Source organism: Silurus meridionalis, chromosome 16 (assembly GCF_014805685.1).
Source record: "Silurus meridionalis isolate SWU-2019-XX chromosome 16, ASM1480568v1, whole genome shotgun sequence".
Classification (NCBI taxonomy): domain Eukaryota; kingdom Metazoa; phylum Chordata; class Actinopteri; order Siluriformes; family Siluridae; genus Silurus; species Silurus meridionalis.
In genome coordinates this window covers 9,746,927-9,770,758 of record NC_060899.1, presented here as the reverse complement: position 1 = coordinate 9,770,758, position 23,832 = coordinate 9,746,927, and the positions used below count along the sequence as shown (strand labels likewise).

The following is a 23,832-nucleotide window of genomic DNA, read 5'->3' as shown; positions in this document are numbered from 1 at the left end:
TTTTTAATAAGTGATTGTAAAGATTAAACTTATCTATATTTCGAGAAACTCTAACTATTTAAACATTTTAGAATAATTTATATCACACAACCATATGATAGATTTGATTAGAAATGGATAGAAAAAAAATTAATATAAAAATTGTTTTGTGTATCACATTTTTCAAACCTTTCAATGTCTGAAGGTAACAGTCCCAGCCAGAGCATTGATGACACAGTCAGAGTGGGGGCTTCAAATGCCATTGACTGGGGACAAAAGAAAGTTTAAATCTTAAGTCTATTTTAATAATTAAAGTTCAGTGCAAAAAAAGGAAGCAGTACAAACTAAAGCATAAAATTAAGCAATTAAAATGTTGCAAGTACTTACATCTAAAACAAACACCATTAAACACCATTGTGATTAGCATTCTTATATCAATCAACAATTTTATACATTCAGAGATTTAATGGTAACAAGAACATTCACAGTAAATAATTGAATGTACGTTTTAATCTTCACTAGGCTTTACTGTTTAGAGTGATGTTTTAAATAGCAGTAAAGATAAAAATGACTATACAAGTATATACAACTGCACCTCTTAGACCCCTAATTATGCTAAAATCAAAAATTAGGAAAAAATATTTGAAAGGTCAATCAAACTCTGAATTAATCATTTAGAGATGAATTGTGCATATTTGAGACTAAACTGGAAAGTATAGATTGTATACTGTGGTAACCTTACAAATATAAGTATTGTGATTTATCTTCATGAACACAAGCTTAGGATACCACATGCATGTGTTGATTTAATACAATGCAATGTTACAGTACTTTAGCAGGCCATACTTACAATTGATCCATACTTATAAATGCACATGATTTCAATCCCTGGGTTGGGGAAAAGGAGGAAAAGAAAGAAACAGCATTTCTACATTATATATAAACAAACATTGTTTGCCAGATAAACTCTTTATTTCATTTCTTCTAATTTAGTTTAGAATTTAGGTCATTATTCATTATCTTCGGTAATAAAGGAAAACATTTCTACCTACATACCATATCACTGACTTTTTTAATTGTTGTCACTATCAATAAAATTGCACCTGTACCTAATGCATAAAATACTACCATGTGGGTCAGCATCCATCAAGGCAAATACAGGGATATGCAGGGTCTCCCATAGTTTCTTCACCATTAGCCTGCTGTTGACATCTGGTACACCTTTTCCCTAACATCCACAGAGAAATGTAAGTATTTAAGAACTTTCTACTAGATGTCTCATTATCGTTGGTGTTGAATGTCTTGTTATATTTTGTTTCTTTAATAAGTCTTTTGAAATGATTCTGTAAGTGTTTGTTATTTGAAGTGTTAAGGTTATAAAGAGCCACCTTCTGATGCTGTTATAATGTGAAAATATAAAAATTCATATACACTCTTTGTACAGTATCCTATTATGTTTTATATTATATTGTAAGAGGTGAAGTACTGATTTTTCATTTCCATCATAAAAGAGGTACACCTTGCATGGGCTACTGTATTGCTGAACTATTCTATCTCTGCAGAGTAAGAATAAGCTTCTCTTCAATCTTTAGGATTTGTAAAGATCTATGGCACAAATCTAATATAAAGTAATATAAGACCAGCACAGATCTGTGCCTGCTGGTCTTTTACAATGAATTTTTGATGTGCATTGTGTAAAGGTTGCTAAAGGTGTCCATTGTTGTTTCTTGTTTCTTTCTGATCTTTAATTCAAGTTAATCTCACAGCAGTTCAATAGGATTTAGGTCAAGTGAATGGACAGGCCATTCCAGGAAATAATATTTCATCAACTCTTTGATCTTGATCAACACTTTGATCTTTTATAGTGAGGTTCCAATGAAACTCATTTAAGATGAAATTGCAAAGTGATGAAGTATGGAATGGTAGCTATTGAGTTCAGTATTCCTTTTACCTGGAATACATCTTCAACCTTACTTGCTCCAAAACATCCCCAAACTATTAACCTTCCACCTCTTTGTTTGACTGTGGGTGTTAGGAAGTCTGGTAACATCATCTTTCTTGTTCTCTCTCTTACACAAATCTTTCTGTTAAAGCCAAAAATGTAAAATTTTAACTCATCTGTCCACATAACTGTCTCTCAGTCATTATTGTCCAAAAGACTGTTCTTGTGTTTTTGCATTTTACTGGTTTGCAGCATATAAACAAATAGAACATGCATGTGTCTTAAAAGAACTAAAAAGAATAGATGTTTTTCAACTTTTGATAGGTGGTTCTAGGATAGGATATATCAGTGACTGAAAGATCAATTACAATAACCTATTATGCAATAATTTAAGTCCACGTTTTGTTTTATTGGGCTGTTTAAATGCTGTTCTTTGTATTCACAATTGCAATGCCCTCTTATTATTATTATTATTATTATCATTATGAGCAGTCAAGTAGAACCCTAATCTCAAAAAATCTGGAGGGTTTGAAATGTAAATAAAACAGAATGCACTGCAAGCCCACATTTATTTCGCAATAGACTGTAGAAAACATAAATGTTTTAACAGTGTAGATGTATAATTTTTGTAGAAAAAAATAAGGTAATTTTGAATTTGATGGCTGCCACACACTTTCAAAAACTTGGAACAGGGCCATGTTTACCACTGTGTAGCATACCCTTTGGAGTTCTGGGAGAGGAATGTTGTCCCACTTGAGTCTAATGCAAAATTCTACAAACCCGATTCCATAACAGTTGGGACACTATACAAATTATAAATAAAAACAGAATGCAATGATATGGAAGTTTCAAATGTCAACATTTTATTCAGAATACAACATAGATGACATATCAAATGTTTAAACTGAGAAAATTTATAATTTTAAGGGAAAAATAAGTTGATTTTTAATTTCATGGCATCAACACATTTCAAAAAAGTTGGGACAAGGCCATGTTTACCACTGTGTGGCATCCCCTCTTTTTATAACAATCTGCAAATGTCTGGGGACTGAGGAGACAAGTTGTGGAGTCCAATTCTTGTCTAATACAGGCTTCTAGTTGCTCAAGTGTCTTAGGTCTTCTTTGTCGCATCTTTCTCTTTATGATGCGCCAAATGTTTTCTATGGGTGAAAGATCTGGACTGCAGGCTGGCCATTTCAGTAAATGGATCCTTCTTCTGTAATTGTAATTGATGCAGTATGTGGTCTGGCATTGTAATGTTGGAGAATGCAAGGTCTTCCCTGAAAGAGACGACATCTGGATGGGAGCATTTATCGTTCTAGCACTTGGATATACCTTTCAGCATTGATTGTGCCTTTCCAGATGTGTAAGCTGCCCATGCCACACGCACTCATGCAACCCCATACCATCAGAGATGCAGGCTTCTGAACTGAGCGCTGATAACAACTTGCTTTGTTTTTGACTTATAGAGTTTTAGCCAGCAACGGTGAATAGCATGGTGGATTGTGTTCAACAACAATGTTTTCTGGAAGTATTCCTGAGCCCATGTTGTGATTTCCATCACAGTAGCATTCCTGTATGTGATTCAGTGCCGTCTAAGGGCCCGAAGATCACAGGCATCCAGTATAGTATTCCGGCCTTGACCCTTACGCACAGAGATTGTTTCAGATTTTCTGAATCTTTGGATGATATTATGCACTGTAGATGATGATAACTTCAAACACTTTGCAATTTTTCTCTGAGAAACTCCTTTCTGATATTGCTCCACTATTTTTCGCCGCAGCATTGGGGGAATTGGTGATCCTCTGCCCATCTTGACTTCTGAAAGACACTGCCACTCTGAGAGGCTCTTTTTATACCCAATCATGTTGCCAATTGACCTAATAAGTTGCAAATTGATCCTTCAGCTGTTCCTTATGTGTACATTTAACCTTAACCTTTCCAGCCTCTTATTGCTACCTGTCCCAACTTTCTTGGAATGTGTAGCTCTCATGAAATCCAAAAAAAGCCAATATTTGGCATGACATTTCAAAATGTCTCACTTTCAACATTTGATATGTTATACAATATATTCTATTGTAAATAAAATACAAAAAAGTTATAAAATTTGTAAATTATTGCATTTCTTTTTTATTCACAATTTGTACAGGGTCCCAACTTTTTTGGAATCGGGTTTGTACCTGCTCAACAGTCCTAAGGCTTTTTGTTATATTTTTCCTCTCAAATGTTTTCATTGGTGAAAACTAATAATAAATGGCGATACCAAGATGGTGCTGGTGAGATTGGCTGCCATCACAATGTACTCTTTATTTTTGTTCATTTTTTGTTATTATTTATAATTTTAGACATTTATTTAATAATTTATAAACATATCTACCATTTTCCTAATATAAGATGGGTTACGGTTATTGCACATGACAGAGCTAGCTACTCATATCTATTAGTATACAATCTATTCATTTTTACTGTTTTTAAACCCAGACCCATGTTGGTCGAGTGTAATAAATTTTACCAGTTTATATCTTAAACAATCTGCAATTTTTTACTAACATATAAAACAGATTCAGTGTCACTATCCTTACTGTGGTTAACATTTAAGGTTGTAATTAAGGGAGAAATAATATCATACTCTGCCTTAAATAACAAAGCAAAATAAAAAAAACACATGAGGATCACCAGTATGCTATTCGTCCATAATCAGACATATAGAGAATATCTTCAGCATTAAAACAAGATATGAGTTATTGTCAACCGAAAATACAGAACTTGACCTAGTGATAATTTTACAAGCATAATGAAAAAGCAGGTAAAACGTTCCTAATATCATGAAAACATAAGTTCAGGAAGACTTCAGAGTATTGAAATAGCCACATGACGATTCTCATGTCAATATTCCTGAGTAATGCAAACTTAACAACGGTTACACAAAACAACAGGGAGAAAATATAAACATAGCTTCACAACTTTGAGTATTCAGAGATTGAGGATTCAATTTAATTTATCTTCGTCTTCTTCTTCTTTCGGCTTCTCCCATTAGGGGTCACCACAGCGGATCATCCTTTTTCATACCCCCCTGTCCTCTACATCTGCCTCTTTCAACCCAACCACCTGCATGTCCTCCCTCACCACATCCATAAACCTCCTCCTTAGCCTTCCTCTTTTCCTCCTTCCTGGTGGCTTCATCCTCAGCATTCTCCTACCAATATACGCCATGTCCCTCCTCTGCACATGTCCAAACCATCTTAATCACACCTCCCTCACCTTGTTTCCAAAACATCCTACATGCGCTGTCCCTCTAACAAACTAATTTCTAAACCTGTCCATCCTCGTCACTCCCAACAAAAACTTCAACATCTTCACTCTGCTACCTCCAGCTCCACCTCCTGTCTTTTATTCAGTGCCACTGTCTCTAAACCATACAACATCGCAGGTCTCACAAAAGTCCTATAAATGTTCCCTTTCACTTTGGCAGATACGCTTCTATCACAAATAAATCCTGCCACTCTTCTCCACCCACTCCGCCCTGCCTGCACTCTTGCTTCACTTCTCTAACACACTCTCTATTACTTGGCACTGTTGACCCAGGTACCTAAACACCTCCACCTGCACCACCTCTTCTCCCTGCAACCGCACCACTCCACTGCCCTCCCTCTCATTCACACACATGTACTCTGTCATACTCCTAACTTTCATTCCCCTTCTCTCCAGCACGTACCTCCACCTCTCCAGGCTCTTCTCAACCTGCTCCCTACTTTCACCAATAATCACAAAATCATCCACAAACATCATAGTCCACGGAGTCTCCTGTCTGACCTTGTCTGTCAACCTGTCCATCACCACTTGCAAACAGGAAAGGGCCCAGAGCCGATCCTTGATGCAGTCCAACCTCCACTTTGAACCAGTCTGTCATTCCTACTGCACACTTCACTGCTATCACACTGTCCTCATACATGTCCTGCACCACCCTCACGTACTTTTCTAACACACCTGACTTTCTCTTACAATACCACAACTCCTCTCTCGGCACCTTGTCGTATGCTTTCTCTAAATCCACAAACACACAAGGCAACTCTTCAGACCTTCTCTATACTTCTCCATTAACATTCTCAAAGCAAATATTGCATCTGTAGTGCTCTTCCTCAGCATGAAACCATACTGCTGCTCACATATGGTCACCTCTTCTCTCAGCCTGGTTTCCACCACTCTTTCCCATAATTTAATAGTGTGACATCTCCCTTATTCACATCTCCTTATGCACATCTCCTTTATTCCAACCTCCACATTGAACCCGTCTGTCGTTCCTACTGCACACATCACTGCTGTCACACTGTCCTCATACATGTCCTGCACCACCCTCACATACTTTTCTGACACACCTGTCTTTCTGATACAATACCACAACATTTCTCTCGGCACCCTGTCATACACTTTCTCTAAAAGAAAGCTCTTTCTCTCAAAAAACGGTATCCTGTTTAACAATCTTTTTGGAAACTCCACTGCCATCTCCCCTTAACATCCCCATGCTTCTACCAGTATGTCATTGGGTCCTACGAACTTTTCACTCTTCATCCTCTTAATCGCTGCTCTCACTTCATCCTTACTAATCCACTTTCTGCTTCACCATCTCCACACTATCCAACATTCTCTCTCTGTCATTTTCCTGTGTGGGACTTGGCCGTCGTGCTGGCAGCTCTGTCTGAAAAAAAATTGTAGACCTGCACCAGGCTGGGAAGACTGAATCTGCAATAGGTAAGAAGCTTGGTGTAAAGAAATCAACTGTGGGAGCAATTATTAGTGTTACGTCCCAGTAGATGTTTATTTGTGTGGGTGTTTTTTTCTCTTTATTGTTTCTCCTTCGTGTCATTTTCTTAAGGTTCCTCCCCATTTGGACTGCTATTGGCTAGGGACGTAATCATCGTTTGTGACGTGACTGCTCTTGTGGCCAATCCGGTTTGCTGCTTAAAAAGAGGACTGCAGGAACGTTAAGGAGAGCGCCTTTTGTTTTGCACCTTGTTGTGGTTAAAACATTTATTCTTGTTTTTTTCCTTTCGACTTGGGTTTGTACAACATTTGTTGAGTTAAAATTTATTGTTATCTTGTTTGTTTTCATGTGTAGTGTTTATATTCTGATAACAACCTTTGCGTTTTCCCCAGGAGTGTTGGGCAGGTAGTATGTCACGTGACTTACATCTTGTAACATGTAGATGGTGTTATGTTTAGAGACACTAGCTAGGAGTGTGCGCTGCTTATGTATTTTGGGTAGTTTAGGGTAGGTAAGCTAGGGCATGTAAAGGCACCGGAAACTTGCTTTGTTTAGTGTTATGTTAGTGTTTTATACCGAGTTAGTTGGGTTTGTTTTATTGTGTTATTTTCTTTAGTGCCACTCCCGTCCCCTCTCTCCTGTGGGATTATTTATTATGTTTTTGGTTTGATTACTTGTGTAAATATTGTATATACATTGTCACTTCCTTTTGTTCCTAATTAGTCAAATAAATTATTTGTGTTATATTTGGTTTAAGTGTCCTTTTCCCCTGCCTATCCACAGAATGATCACAGTATGAATGTTACAGCTTCAAACCCTAGACTAACAAAAAGAAGTCGTAACAATTAGAAAATGGAAGACATACAATACCACTCATAATCTACCTCGATCTGGGGCTCCACGCAAGATCTCACCCCGTGGGGTCAAAATTATCACAAGAACGGTGAGCAAAAATCCCAGAACCACATGGGGGGACCTAGTGAATGACCTGCAGAGAGCTGGGACCAAAGTAACAAATGCTACCATCAGTAACACACTACACCACCAGGAACTCAAATCCTGCAGTGCCAGACGTGTCTGCCTGCTTAAGCCAGTACATGTCCGTCTCCAGATCTCGACCCCATAGAAAATCTTTGGAGTGAGTTGAAAATCCGTGTTGCCCAGCAACAGCCTCGAAACATCACTGCTCTAGAGGAGATCTGCATAAAGGAATGGGCCAAACCACCAGCAACAGTGTGTAAAAACCTTGTGGAGACTTACAGAAAACGTTTGATCGTTGTCATTGCCAACAAACTGTATATAACAAAGTATTGAGATGAACTTTTGTTATTGACCACCATAATTTGCAAATAAATTATTTTTCTCATTTTTTCTCTTATAGTTAAAGTGTACCCATGATGAAAATTACAGGCCTCTCTCATCTTTTTAAGTGGGAGAACTTGCACAATTGGTGGATGACTAAATACATTTTTTGCCCCACTGTAATTCAATTATTTTTAGATTTGGTTTTATAATTCTTACTTTCTGGTGTCAGAGTTGGGGTGTCATATGTTTCTTTCTTCAGGAATTGAATTTAGTCATAGTCAGTGCTATTTACATTTCACCTCAGGTGAATATTGACACTGCTTTATGTGAACACTAAGACTTAACATCAGACTCACCAGGATACAGTGCTTACTATGCTTTAACTATGCCAACCTCAAACACCAAACTTCTACCAACACATCACCTGCCCCACTAGAAGCAAAAGGATCCTGGAACTCTGCTACCCTCCATTTCAACACAGCAATAAGGCAATCTCATCCACTGTCTTAGAAATCAGACAATATAAACATATAATGCCTGGGCATAAAAAGTCACAGACTTTAATACTTCTATTATATCTAATATTTGGACCAACTTTTGCTTTGATTAACATTTCAATACGCTTATGCAAGATCACAACATACAATTCCATCCATAGTTGCATTCATATTTCACCCGGACCTTGTATTGATGATGGGAGTCAGACCACTATGGAAAATCTTCTCAGCAAAGTTAAGGTCTGGACTTTATAGTGGCAAATCCATGAGTAAAATCATGTCTCTAACTCCCTGAAGCAATCTTTCACAAACTAAATCCTGGCACTGTCATCTTGAAATATGCCAATGCCATCAGGAAGGAAAAACATTTCAGAAAAAAGCCTGGTTTCAGTATATTCAGGTAGTCAGCTGAACGTAATAAAACAAAGAATACCACTGCCCCCACAGGCTTGTGCATTAGGCAATTGGGCTTCATTTGCCTCTCTTCTTACCCTGATGCATCAATTATTTTGTATTCGGGTAAATCTGGACTCCTTAAAACACATTACCTTTTTCCATTACATTGTGACCTAAAAGCCACAAGGGCTCAAGCAAGTTCAAGCTCAGGTGACTTTTTGTTTGGTGTTTGATCTAAAAAAGTATGTATTTGTTGTGTTCCAAGGAAGGCTATGACTCCACTATGATTTTGAGCAGGACAAAGCAGTAAATAAAGATGACAATGATACATGATGAATATAGATTTCTGTGCTCAAAATGTGATTATTATACAGCAACATTGATACTTACTGTTATAATAATGCATGGATAGAAATTAATGCAAAATTCATCATCCACAAGTCTCTGGAAAGTTGCATCTTTTTCAATGACTAGAACAAATTTTGCAGATGACACAATATCTTAATATTAAGGACAACAAACAACTTCAAAGAACACATTGCAATGACTGTTTATGTAAATAAAAAGGATACTTATGATTCCACTGACACTAGAGGACACAGGCACCACCTAAGTTTATAACAATAATAATAAAGTCATTAAACATGTTATTAAAACATTATATTACAGAAGTCTATATAAAAAGTGATAAAGATATAGATGAAATTTGTAATAACAGCTGAAGCATAACACTATTTATTGCAAATAATTTTTCAGTAAAACTTAAAATAGGCGATGCAAAAGCAGTTTAAGACAGCAATTTATGATCAGGATTCAGAGGTCTTTAAACTCAAGATCCACTGTCTAGGAAATTAGACAATATAAACATACAATGCCTGGGCAGAAAAAGTCACACACTTTAAAACAGGGGTCACCAACGGTAGTCTGCAAGGACCACATGAGTAGCCTGCGGGCCTTTTCTAAAAGTAGATGTTTCCTACTTTGTTAAATCATTGATGATAATTATTATGAGAAATCATTAACATGATCAGTGTCTTCACATAGATGAATATCAGTAATTATTAATAATAACATATAATAAAAGGTAAATTAAGCAAATGTGTTATTTCAGATCAAACTAAAAACTGTGTGTATAAAACTGGTAGCCCTTCACATTAATTGGTCCCCAAGAAGTAGCTCTCAGTTTCAAAAAGGTTGGTGACCCCCGCTTTAAAACCTCTATTATATCTAATATTTGGACCACCTTTTGCTTTGATTAACATTTCAATACGCTTATGCAAGGTCACAGCATACATTTACATCCAGAGTTGCATTAATTTTTTACCTGGATTCAAACTCAAGATCTTTCACATTAACCTTGATAAGCCATGTGCTTATGGATCTAATTTATGTCTTGTCATGATAAAGCAAAATTGAGACTTTTTAAGTCTCCAATTAAGGGAAATATGAATGCTACAATATAAGTATCATGTGTCATATGTACAGAAAACAGTCTATTACAGCATACAATAAAATTTTGACTTTGTGAATCCTTTAAGCAGTCTATGACAGAAATTAAAGACAAGAAAAACAGACAACAAAAAACAAAAATTAAAAATGTACAAAGGCGAGAAACAGAAGTGTGTGCATGTATAAAGTGTGCAGTGCGCAATCATAGAAAGGCATGTGCAATGATCTGTTCCAGCCCCTCTCCTCGAATCTGCCCACTTCCTCTTGGCCTGCCTCTGGATGGTGTTCTCTTCAAATAAAGCTAACTTTGTGCAGCTGAGGATGGTTTCTTATCAACACCCTGGGGATCCATGAAATTACGGAGTAAGAACAGGAACTTTTAGGATTTGGATTGGAGTTAATGTCATCATTCTGCTACACTGACTCAGGACTACAGTTTGCATCTGATCACCATCACTGCACACATTAACACTGTTAAGCTGTAATAAATAGACATTTTATTGCAACCCAGATGAGGATGGATTCCCTCTTAAATCAGGTTACTCTCAAGGTTGTCTTCCTTATGCTATCTCAGTTGCCACCGGCTTGCTCATTATGGACAAACTTACAGTTATAAAGAACAATCTCACTAATTCTTTCTTACCACATGATCTCTGTAAAGCTGCTTTGAGACAATGTCCATTGTTAAAAGCGCTATACAAATTCAAATTTCCCCTCAATGAACCGCAGCTCCCCAGTACCACTCGTGCAGCCCCAGACCAGGATGTTACCACCACCTGTACGGAAGAAACAATTTTCTTGGTACTCCTCACCAGGGTGTCATCACATATGCTGGACACCATCTGAACCAAACAAGTCTCATCAGACCACAGGACATGAAAAACACTGGTTTTCTTTAGCAAAAAAACCCCCCGCAGTGTGCGGCATATGGGCTAAGCACTAAAAAAAGCACTTGTGTCTGCTTTTTTTGAAGCCAGCTTCTGCCCCTGACGCACAGCACAGAAGTGGCGAACAAACCTTGGCTGAGACAAGCTAGCTAGCTTCGGGGTTGGCTGACCTCTCCTCACGATGTCTAGCTTTTCTTAAAAATGGATTTTTAGGAATGTCAGAGACCAAATCAATTTCTTTTCCTCCATAGGCATAAAAAAAGTCTATCTCAGATGTATTAATGTGTGCAGAGCACTACACATGTCAAAATCAGAGGACGGAAAAATGCTGACGCTTTCCATGGACAGCTAGCTGAAAGAAACAGACTGGTTGCTAATATTCCCTATTGTAAATCTGCTCTGGGCAGATTAAATTGACATGGCAGCACATAGAGGCTGAAATCTAATTGGACAAAAAAATATAACATCCACATACACATACTGGAGGAAGCAGTGCAGCCAAGAGAAGCGCTACAAAATGAAGAGAATAGACTGTTGGGAATAAATAAATAAATTTTTATGAAACAAATATTAGAATTTAGGTTGCAAATGTAGGTCAGTGCTTCTGATAGTGTTAAGACTAGCAGAGAAAGCTTTGCTGGCCACTGATATTGTCGGGAATCCATCTGCCACGCCCCTTTTGGTGGCTGTCATGCCTCCGCTTCCAGCTTAATCACGCACACCTGGGGCTCATTATCACTCAGTCCCGCTCCTACATAAGCTGCTCACTCACACTCACTCCTTTGTCCGTTATTGAATGTGTTACGTGTCCTTATGCGCTCCGTTCCTTCCGGACTCTACACTCTCTCCGCGGCTGCGCTGTCTCCCCAAAGCGCATCCCGGATTACCTCTTTCCTAAAGACTGCCGTGTGTGTGCGTATGTGTGAGTGTGTGTGTGTGTGTGTGTGTGTGTGTGCTTGCGTGTATCTCTCTCTCTCTCTCGTTATTAAACCCGAGCGAGCTGTACTCTGTTCATTTGCTCCCTGACAGAATAACAGACCTTCAAAAAACATGATTGGGTTATCACCGTGGCCTCCACGTGACCCGATCGGTCGCTGCAAGACCCACCGGGACAAGGGGAGGTTTCGCTCTGCAAGATGGAGGTCGTACAGCCCCTGGGCCGTGACTCGGACAAAATGTCACCACCAAGTTCCCCGGAAGGCGACGTATCGCCCCTGAGCTCATCCAGAGACGACATTTTGCCCGCAAATCACGCTGGCGGTGCCGTTGCGACTCTGAGTGCCTATGAAGGTGGCATGACAGCCCAAGGTCCCTCCCAAGCTCCCTGAAGAAGACGTCTCGCTCCCGAGCTCCCCCGAAGGCGACGTCTCGCTCCCGAGCTCCCCCGGAGGCGACGTCTCTCTCCCGAGCTCCCCCAGAGGCGACGTCTCGCTCCCGAGCTCCCCCGGAGGCGACGTCTCGCTCCCGAGCTCCCCCGGAGGCGACATCTCGCTCCCGAGCTCCACTGAAGGTCACATCTCGCTCCCGAGCTCCCCTGAAGGCGACGTAATGCCTGCGGGCTCTCTTGAAGGTGACGTCTCGCCTACGAGCTCTCCTGAAGGTAACGTTTTGCCTCAGAGCTCCTCCGGAGGCAACGTCTCACACTTAAGTTGCCCTGAAGGCGAAGCCACACCTCCAAGTCCATCTGAAGGCGAAGCCGCACCTCCAAGTCCATCTGAAGGCGAAGCCACGCCTTGAAGTGCTTCTGAAGGTGAAGTCACGCCTCAGTGTTCCTCTCCAGGCGACGTCTCGCCTCCACGTTTCACACAAGGCGACGGCTCACCTCCAAGTCCATCTGAAGGCGAAGCCATGCCTCCCAGTCCTTTTGAAGGCAAAGTCACGCCGGAAATAGCGGAAATAACTCAATCATAGTTTATTTTCACAGTTCAACAAAAACACTTAGCCGTGGCGAGAAACAAACAAAGAATATCCGCTCGGGACGAGTAATCCACAACAGAACTAGAATCCGGAAACGAAAGTACAACTCCAATGGCCAAGAGTAATCCAACCGGAAACAGAGTCTGGAGACAGAACCAGCGGGAAGGCTGGCGGTCGAGGAAACGCGGGATGACCAGCAAGACATTCAAGAACCGACAGCCTGTGACGGCGCGGCATAGCATAGGCAGCATGACTGCTACCGAGGGGGGCGTGGCAGGTGAATCCCTGACAGCCACTGAGGGGGGCGTGGCAGGGGAATCCCTGACAGTTGGATGGATATTAGTTGGATTAAAACACACTCTAGATAAGGTTAGTTCGAATATTTTTCTCGACATCAAAGCGCTGCATTATGGAATCTGTAGTTTGTGTTATCAGCGCTTCATTTCGCAATAACAATAATAACAATGATAATAGATTTATATAAAATTAAATATTATTGTACATCGGGCCAGATGTGGCCCGCGGGCCTTGAGTTTGACACATGTGGTCTAGTAGGTCAATTCCATTAATTATTATTTATAGACCCCCCCGGGCCCTACTCTTTTCTCATAGAATTTGCCGATTTCATCACAAATTTTGCTACTTTTTTAGACAAAGCATTAATTGTTGGTGACTTTTTTTTAGTCTATACTAGATTCAGTTGGAATTAATCAGAATGTCATAGGACTCACTCATAGTGGTGGACACACATATTTCAGACCATTACCTTATGTTTTTTCAAATCTGCCTCAGTCATTGCATTAGTACCTCTTATTAGTATTATTATTATTATTATTATTATTATTATTATTGTTATTGTTATTATTATTATTATTATTTACCTATAACTATGTGTTATTATTAATAATTAATGATATTCATCTTTATCTAGTCATCTATATTTTAATATTGTTATTTTTAAATTCACACCAATGCAAGTGTGATTTTTTCAGGGAACCACCAGCCACTCCCTCCAAGGCTCTAACTCTCATTAAACCGCTCCCTGCTCTAATCACCTACACCTGTTCCCCATTACCGTTCCGCTTTAGAAGGTCCCCATTCCACCTCACTCACTGTCGGATCTACTCGTTGCCATGAGAGATCAACCAGACTTCCTACCACTAGTATGCCCCGTACTTCCATGCTCCAAGCTTCGGAGAAAGCGCTTAAGATAGGTTTGCCTTTAACAATTCAAATTGGCAATCATCCTTGGACTACTTGCATTACGGATTCTACCTGCATTACGGTTCGTCCTCAAGCCTCTGCCTTGTATATGTTTAGACTAAATAAAGACAAGGTGTTTAACCATACACCGGTTTCCGACTCTTGGTGTATCCTTGACAGAGTTAAAAAAAAAAATAAAATAAAAATTAGATGCAGCTCGCTGGGAAGTGGCGATATGGTGAGCTATTTTTAGAAAAGGCCTCAAGTTGGGCGACTCAAGTTGTTTTTGCGGGCGACCCCTACTCTAGATGATGTAGCTCCCCTCAAGACCAACATGATCAGGAAGAAAAAAAATTAGCACAGTGGTATAATGATCACACGCGCACCTTAAATCAGACCACTCGGAAATTAGAACGTAAATGCCGTCAAACAAAATTCACAGTATTTCAAATAGCATGGAAGGAGAGCCTCCTAAATTATAGAAAATCTCTTAGTGCTGCTAGATCAGCATATTTCTTTACCCTCATAGAAAATAACAAGCATAATCCTAGATTTGAATTTGTATTGTGTTTTAATCCTAGAGCACGGTAGCGAAATTAACAGGAAATAAAAGCACTGCACTAACATGCACACCATCAATAGGTAGTAATAATTTCATTAACCTTTTCAATAATAAAGTTGAAAACATCAGGCAAGAAATCCAGACGATTATTATAAATCCAAACCATTTTTTAAAGTAACCCTGTAGACAGCAATTCTGACAGACAATCAATTACAAACCTTTACTCAAGGACACAAGGTGGGACTCTAAGTTGGGCTTTTTCAACCAAGATCCTGACACTACTTGATGCGATCTTAAAAACATTAACAGTGTATTCTGAAACCAAAACTAGAAACTTAACTAAACTAGAAACTGACACTCTTTTGCAACAAATGCAAACAAAAAAGTTCCTGTTTCTTCTAGTAACATTTGATACAAAAATTTTAATCAACACTTGTGCAACAAAAGGACTATAGTTACCAGCCATACCTGTCACAGGCTGAGCAACTAAAACAAAAGGCAGATGCTGGACAGGACCTAAGAACATCTTTCCAAACGTCAACTAATTTAAATGAGCCCCTATTACTCTCCCGATGACATCATGCAGTGTTAAAAGACTGTTCTCTACAACTTTCTTTCGGGTTCTCCTATTAGGGGTTTGCCACAGCAGATCATTCGTTTTCATAAACCGCATATTCGATTTGGCACGTTTTTACGCTGGATGCTCTTCCTAAAGCAACCCTCCCCATTTCAAACCGCATTAAAACCTGTCTACGGTCTTTAGTGCTTACTGTTCGTCTAAGCGATTTGTCTCTGCTGTCTTTTGAACATGAACTGACAGATACAGGTGATTATGATATCATCTCAGTGTTTAGCCGGAAGCTCAATCGACTAATATTGTAGGACGACAATTGAACGTAAGTTCATTTATAATAGTTCATTTATTTTCCGTAATTTGGCATGCAGCTTTCATACAATACTTTTTGGTTTGCCCACCCTGTTTAAAAAATTTTTGGCCTCGCCCCTGTTCTAAATAGTTGTGAAATGCAAGGTATATTACTGAAAGAATACTGGATAAGATCAAAATACAACTGGTTACACATGCACTATATTGTCAAAGGTTTGCGGACACCTGGTCATAAGTATGTGCTTTATGAGCAACGTATACAGCAGGAGAGCTTCCACTCCAATCTATGCAAAACATATCTTCATGGAGCTGGCTTTGTGCACTGGGGCATTGTCATGCTGGAACAGGTTTGGGTCTCCTAGTTCAAGTGTAGGAAAAATTTTTTGCTACTGCATCCAAGGACACCCAATACAATTGTGTGCCTTCAGCTTTGACATAAGTTTGGAAAAGAACCACATGTGGCTGGGTAAGTCAGTTGTCCTGATATTTTTATCAATATAGTGTATATTAAATATAAACCTGTTTTAAGAATAGCCAGATTATTAGCTTTTCCAAATTTGAAATAATCTCAAAATAAATTAAATCCCATAATCAAAAGTACTAGGCAGCTTTGTTTCACTACAGCTACACAAACATGTTTAATGTGTGGATGCTAGACTAGTATCAAAGTAGAGCTTGGCCATGTTGCTGACTTACAGTAGAGGTACAGTCCACCCTTGTCCCATCTTCCTCCAAGTAACACAAATCACCAGAGATTAATCCTTTTGTACTGGCACACTGTAAAGGGAGCACACACATTAATCCTTAATTTTATATACTGTACAGTATATTAAAATGGTTTTATGTATATGGATTTTTAACAGTTCTTACAACTCTAAGAACGAGTTAAATGGCCTCAGTACTAGGGTTAAACAATTTGACAAAAACATATGAACTTCATGATTCTCAAAGGCATTTCAATAATAAAAGATATGTATTACAATGTATATATTTGTTTGCAAATTTTTGTGTACAGTTACATAAATGTCTACAAAACAATTTTCACATTGTCAGTTAAACAAATACCAGGTCGTTGTTGTGGCCAATAACAGGTTACAATGTCTTGGTTTTTCATTAGAGAGGATGATCATTTCTTTCATTTTAAAATAGACCAATAACTTTTAGCTCTATCTACCTGTATGGCATTGTGAAACTGTTTGTACAGGGTTAAAAAACTCAAGTGTAATAAAACAAGACAAGTTTTGTCCATGCTTGCACTGTGTAGATTTCCAAAAAAATATTAGTGACTGATCTATTATTTTTCAAACAAAAATAAGTACCATAATCTGGCATGCTCTTAATGCATTATCACTTCATCATGCATCTGTAGAGTTCAGCCAAAAAAAAAAAACCTTTTAGCCATCTTTTTAATATATAGGTATATCCAGTGTTGTTTTTCACCTTTTGCAGTTTTAAAAAGAGTAATAACGATAATAAAGCACTTATCTTGAAAGTGGGTTGCTGTAAGTATATGTGACTTTGCCTCTGCTTAGACAACTAAGGGCAAGATCTAACACCAGCAACATCATAAAATGTCATAAGTGTACTGCTAGAGGCAGCTTAAAGAAGCAGCCACTGTTCATATGTGAAATCAATAACATCAGTTTAGCCTTAAATTCAGCACCCTTTTATAATTGGGCATGTGATTGTGCTCAGATTTAACAAGAGTTCAGGGGAAATTATCAATGGAAATTTGAGTGGTGTAGTGTAAGCAAAATGTATTAAAACAAAATCCCTAAATGCTGTGCATACCTAAAAACCAAACTGGTCTTAAATGTTTCTCTTTGTTTATCAATTGAGATTTTTTTTTTTGTTATCATATCACATAAAAAAAAATATTTCTCTTAGTGCCATTTTAAATTCACAAAATCCTAGGTTAAGTCTTGAGTTTTTTATATCCACTTTATATGCTTGAACAAAATTGTATCGGATTCACAAAGAAATGATATTAAGAATATAAAGACTTTACACAAATTTTAAGCAAAACACTCATCAAACCATTTATATCTGGTCTACCTCAATTTATAGTACAGTACTGTGCAAAAGTCAGAGGAAACCAGTTCATTTTTAATGAAATGGCCAAATAGTAATTACTAGGGCTGCAACCGTGCAATCAATTAATCGGATGATTGTTTAATTTATTCATTTCAGATTAACTGATTAATCTGATTTTTTTTATTATTATTATTAGATGTTTTACTTATAACTATATTAAAGCCTAATTCAGGGTATTTATGTATAAAGGTTGTTAAATGCTTGTTGAGTACATGGGGGATTTCTCTTTTAAACAAATTTACTCCTGCTGGGTTGTTTCGTTCTGTAAAAAACAAACAAACAAAACCCAGCATTTAAGCATACAAGGTAATGCGATTTGTGTAAATTAACATTTGTATTTTATTTTGCAGATGGCAAGTTGGCAACCATGCTTAAAAAAATCAATCTAAATTATAATAACATTTTTGACAATTTCTGTTTTTAAAAATTACACAGATATTTTGTTCAGTTGTGAAAATATAAGCATCTAAAATATATAATACATTTTTGTATAATAATTAAAATATATAATGCATAAATTAAATATACAAACATTGAAAACCAGCATTTAAACGGTCAACGGCTCAGACCACGCGGAGAAAACGGTTCGTAACTCTCCCTGACTCTGTGTTGTGCTCTCTCCATTCAATAAACATGGGGAATGCTGGCGGTCGAGGATCCACGAGGATCGGTAGCATGACGTTCAAGAACCGACAGCCGGTGACTCTGAAACAGGCGTTTATGTAGGTGAATAGTTAATGAAGAACCAGTGTCGGTAATCAAAGCCGGGAGCGGCAGAGAGAGCGGCAGCATGACAGCCGCCGAGGGGGTGTGGCAGGTGGATCCCTGACATGAACATAGCAGTAAGTCAGTAAGTCACGTTTGAAAACAGATAAGTTGACTGCTATAATGTTCTTATTATAATTTTTGTCACAAGAGACTTTGCTTAATAAACTCGGTTTATATAAAGACTCTAATGTTACTCTTAGCACACCAATCTATTAATAGAATGATATTAATGAGTCAAGCACTGATTAATATCTAATAAATTAACATTAGCCCAAAATCTTCTGTACAACTACTAATAATGATCAAACTTTTAGAACCAAGAACCATACAGCTCCTGGGCTAATTGTAGCCCAGTATTAGATTGTATTAGACACACAACATATTACTTAATAATAATAATAATTCGTTACATTTATATAGCGCTTTTCTGCAGCACTCAAAGCGCTTTACATATGAAAAGGGGGATTCTCCTCAACCACCACCAATGTGCAGCATCCACCTGGATGATGCGACGGCAGCCATATTGCACCAGAACGCCCACCACACACCAGCATATTAGTGGAGAGGAGATAGAGTGATATAGTCAATTAATATGAGGGGATGATTAATAGGCCAGCGGGCAAGTTTGGCCAGGATGCCGGGGCACACCCATACTCGTTTTCGAAAGACATCTTGGGATTTTTTAATGACCACAGAGAGTCAGGACCTCAGTTTAACGTCTCATCCGAAGGACGGTGCTTTTTTTTTTTTTTTACAGTATAGTGTCCCTGTCACTATACTGGGGTGTTAGGACCCACACAGACCACAGGGTGAGCACCCCCTGCTGGTCTCACTAACACCTCTACCAGCAGCAACCTGGTTTTTCCCAGGTGGTCTCCCATCCAAGTACTGGCCAGGCTCAACCCTGCTTAGCTTCAGTGGGCAAGCTGTCTTGGGCTACAGGGTGATATGGCTGCTGGTATCCACTTATAATATATTCAGTTTAAATAAGCCTTTAAAGCTGCACTGGAGCTTTGCCTTACTTAACTCAGTTTAGGACCTTTTTAGTATAATCACAAAAAATTATGACATTAATTAAAAGTAACCAAATCAATAAGTGCAATTTTAACTACCATCCAACTACACTAGGTAGGGTGTAATTATTTTGTTGAAAGCTACACATATTATGATAAACTACCTACTATAAATGATAATGTTATGCAGGCTAAAAGAAATATTGTTGTTCTATGCGTAAAAGCATAGCAGGCAACACATCATAACCTAAATGACAGTTATTAGCCTATTTAATAGATTGCAGTAGCCTTTAGAGCAGTGCAATACATACTAGGAGCGGGATGTTGAATATGTGTAGTGTGCTTGAGAAAACGAGTAAAAATGCTGTTCAGAATCCTGATTGGCGTGTGACTAAGTTAATAAGATAAACGAGGTATATAAAACAGATACACAACATTGGCGACAAGGATGCAGCAGTGTGAATATTAGTACTGATTATACACGATGGAAAAGTCAGGTATTCCTACGTTTGAGTGCTACAAAGATCCCGCAACTCTTGGTCCAGGATGGACAAGGTGGCTGACATCATTTGAACTTTACGCGGACGGAAAAGGACTGATAATTGCTGAGGACGCAACAGCGGCAGTTCGTCAGAGACGCAGAGCACTTCTTTTGCATCATGCTGGACCTGATGTTCAGGATATTTGTTGATTATAACAAAGCTGTTGATTATAACGAGGCCATTGCAGCTTTGAATGCATACTTCGTTCCATGCGTAAATAATGCGTATGCAAGGCAATCATTTTATAAACTTTCCCAAAACCCCGGAGAGATGGTTCAGCAGTTTGCAACACGTCTCAGACAGGCAGCAAGAGACTGTGCATTTGTGGATGACATGAATAATCAGATTCGGGATGCCATAGTAGGCAAATGTTCGTCAACATATGTGCGTCGCAAACTTTTGGAGTAGGGACCTAACCTCACACTAGATTGTGCATTGGAGGTTGCCGCGCTCTGTGAACGGATAGAGGAACAGATGGGTGCATCATCGGTTAGTGAGACATCTACACCTGATAAAGAGTCTGTGAATCGTGTCTGGAACAAAAGAGGAAAACAAATTAAAGGGAAATTCAAGGGAAAACAACATGCAGAGTGCAGTAAGGTGAATAAACAGTGCTATCGAATGTGTTAATTCTGATCACTTAGGGATAGATTTAAAATGTCCCGTGAGAGGTCAGACATGCCATAAATGTAAAGGATGAGACCATTTCTCAAAAATGTGCAAGACTAAAAATGTAAAGCAGCAAACAGGAAACCAAGTTGAAGGTCAACCTGAATATGCATTTGTCATCCAAGATAATTACATAGACGATAGACTAAATGTTTGCTTGGGAAATTTCAATTTAAAAATGCTTGAAGACTCAGGTGCAACCAGCAATATCATTGATGAAAGTACGTGGGAAAGACTGAAATCAATGAATATCAAATGCCATTCATACATACAAGAAACAGAGATCAAACTGTTCTTTTACTCATCCGATAAACCTTTGCCAATAAAGGGAGCTTTTGAGTGTGAAGCTAGAATAGACAACCGGATGGTATCTGCAGAGTTCATTGTCATCAAAGGGACTGGAGAACCGTTACTGGGGAGAGATACTGCTATGAAACTTGGAGTGCTGAAGATAGGCACAAACATTGCAGCAATAACGGACCTCAAACAAACACTTCATTCACAATACCCAGAAGTTTTCCAAGGAGTTGGTAAGCTGAAAACCAAACAAATCAGCTTATATATAGACCGAAATGTTCAGCTAGTGGCACAGCCTTTAAGATGAATACCGTTTAATCTGAGGGGTCCTGTGGAGGAAAAGATAAAAGAACTCCTAAAAATGGACATCATAGAAGAAGTGAACGGACATACACCATGGGTTAATCCAGTTGTAATAGTGCCAAAAGCCAATTCTGAAATCAGACTATGTCTTGACATGCGACAAGCCAATCGAGCAATCATCAGAGAGCGATGCCCCATCCCCACTGTCGATGAGCTCTTACAAAGCATGAACGGATCCAAGTTTTTTAGCAAGCTAGATCTTAAGTGGGGATACCACCAACTGGAGTTGACACCACAGTCTCGTCAGATTACAACATTTGCAGTCCACAATGGGGTATACAGATACAAACGGCTCATCTTTGGAGTATCCTCTGCAAGTGAACAATACCAACATGAGATAGCATCTGCCCTCGCTGGAATAGAGGGAGTTGAAAACATCTCAGACGATGTGATTGTTCATGCAGCTGATCAGGAAGCACATATGCAATGTCTACATGCCGTCATGAAACGTTTAAGAGAGAGCGGGCTAACCCTGAATCCTTCAAAATGTCAGTTTGGCATGGATCACTTAAATTTCATGGGAATTCTGCTCACACAAAAAGGCATTGGTCCCACTGAGAAGAGAGTCAGAGCTGTGGCAGAGGCCAGAGAACCACAAAACGCTTCAGAATTTCGGACAAAAAGGACAAATGGTGACAGTTTGCTACATCAGTAAAAGTCTATCAGACTGTGAGAGATGTTACTATCAGACTGAGAGGGAGGCCCTTGTATAGGCCTGCGAGAGGCTACACCCCTATGTGTATGGCAGACAGTTTGACCATAAGCCATTAGACCATAAGCCATTAGAGTCAATATATGGTCCACGTTCCAAGCCCTGTGCCCTTGTTGAGCGATGGGTTTTGCGTCTTCAACCATATAACTTTAAGGTTGTTTGTGTTTCTGGAAAAGAAAACATTGCTGATCCATTATCACGACTCCTGGGAAGCACTGCAATGAGAGAAAAACACTCGCATGAATCGGATGAGTATGTGAGATTTGTGGCCATCAGCGCCACCCCAAGAGCCCTGACTACAAGAGAAGTGGAGGAAGCTTCGGAAAAAGATTCAGAACTCATAGAGCTGAGAAACACAATAGAGTGGACATTTTGAAAGGTGTATGACGTATGAACCTGTAGCTAATGAGCTGTGTGTTGTAGGGTTTATAGTACTACGTGGAACGTGCATTGTTCTTCCAAAAACAATACAAGCACGAGCAATTTCACTGGCACATGCAGGACATATGGGTATTGTTGGAACCAAACAACATCTGAGAACAAAAGTATGGTGGCCTGGCATGGACAAAGCTGCAGAAAGATTTAGCAAATCATGTCATGGTTGTCAAATTGTGTCTCGCCCTGATGCTCCAGAACCACTGCAGCCTGCACCATTGCCAGATGGACCATGGCAAGATCTAGCAGTGAATCTACTTGGACCATTGCCATCAAAACACTCAATCCTAGTTGTAGTGGATTATTACAGTAGGTATTATGAGTATGACATACTAACCTCCACCACTGCAACAAAAGTGTTTGATAGTCTTGAGGATATATTTAGCCGACATGGACTTCCACTTACACTGAAGTCCGACAACGGACCTCAATTCAGGTCAGATAAATTCAAGGATTTTTGTGTGGCAAACGGAATCAAACGCCTGAAAACGACGCCTAAATGGGCACAAGCAAATGGCTTGAGCGCCAAAATGCTTCAATCATGAAACGTATCAGAATTGCAGTCAGAAGGACTTGACTTGCAAAAAGAACTCAGGAAGTATGTCACAGTGTACAGAGGAATTGTGCATAATACCACCGGCAAAAGTCCAGCTGAGCTTCTGTTCAAAAGAAAGATGAGAGGCAAGCTACCTGATCTTACATCTGATACTGATCTTGAAGTTCACGACTACGATGCAGAGAAAAAGGGGAAATATAAACTGTATGCGGATGAACATCGCAAGGCAGAATACTCAAATGTAGGGGTTGGAGACGAGTTCTTCTGAGACAGGACAAGATCGACAAGTTTACCATTCCATTTAATGCAACACCTTACACAGTGGTCAGAAAAGCTAGGAACCAAATAACGGTTGAATCACCTACTGGAGCCCAATATACTCGCAACACAACATTCGTAAATAAATATGTAGAGAGAGAAGCAGAAAACAAGCAGGGCAGTAAGAAAGAGGATTGTGATGATGGTGCGATGAATGCAGAGCAACAGACAATGTCAGAGGACTCAGAGAGGCTTGCACCTAATACTGTGTGTAACCAAAATGTGGCATATGCTAAGCCCCAGAGACAAAAGAAATTGCCTCAGAAATTTGCTGACTTTG

The 23,832-nt window shown here is 39.1% G+C and overlaps 1 protein-coding gene across 8 annotated transcripts in view; it reads right to left on the bottom strand.

Moving 5' to 3' along the window:
- spo11 (SPO11 initiator of meiotic double stranded breaks) overlaps positions 1-23,832 on the bottom strand; it is a 117,955-nt gene that overhangs the window by 16,248 nt on the left and 77,875 nt on the right. For 6 of the 8 annotated variants that reach the window (XM_046869123.1, XM_046869125.1, XM_046869122.1 and 3 more), the window contains 6 exons: positions 16,482-16,562; positions 9,454-9,490; positions 9,272-9,381; positions 1,108-1,207; positions 830-867; positions 169-245 (listed from right to left, as the gene is read on the bottom strand). In XM_046869123.1, the coding sequence (XP_046725079.1) occupies positions 169-245; positions 830-867; positions 1,108-1,207; positions 9,272-9,381; positions 9,454-9,490; positions 16,482-16,562 (443 nt within the window). The remainder of the gene's footprint in view (positions 1-168; positions 246-829; positions 868-1,107; positions 1,208-9,271; positions 9,382-9,453; positions 9,491-16,481; positions 16,563-23,832) is intronic. The other 2 variants (XM_046869124.1, XM_046869128.1) reach the window with 2 other exon arrangements.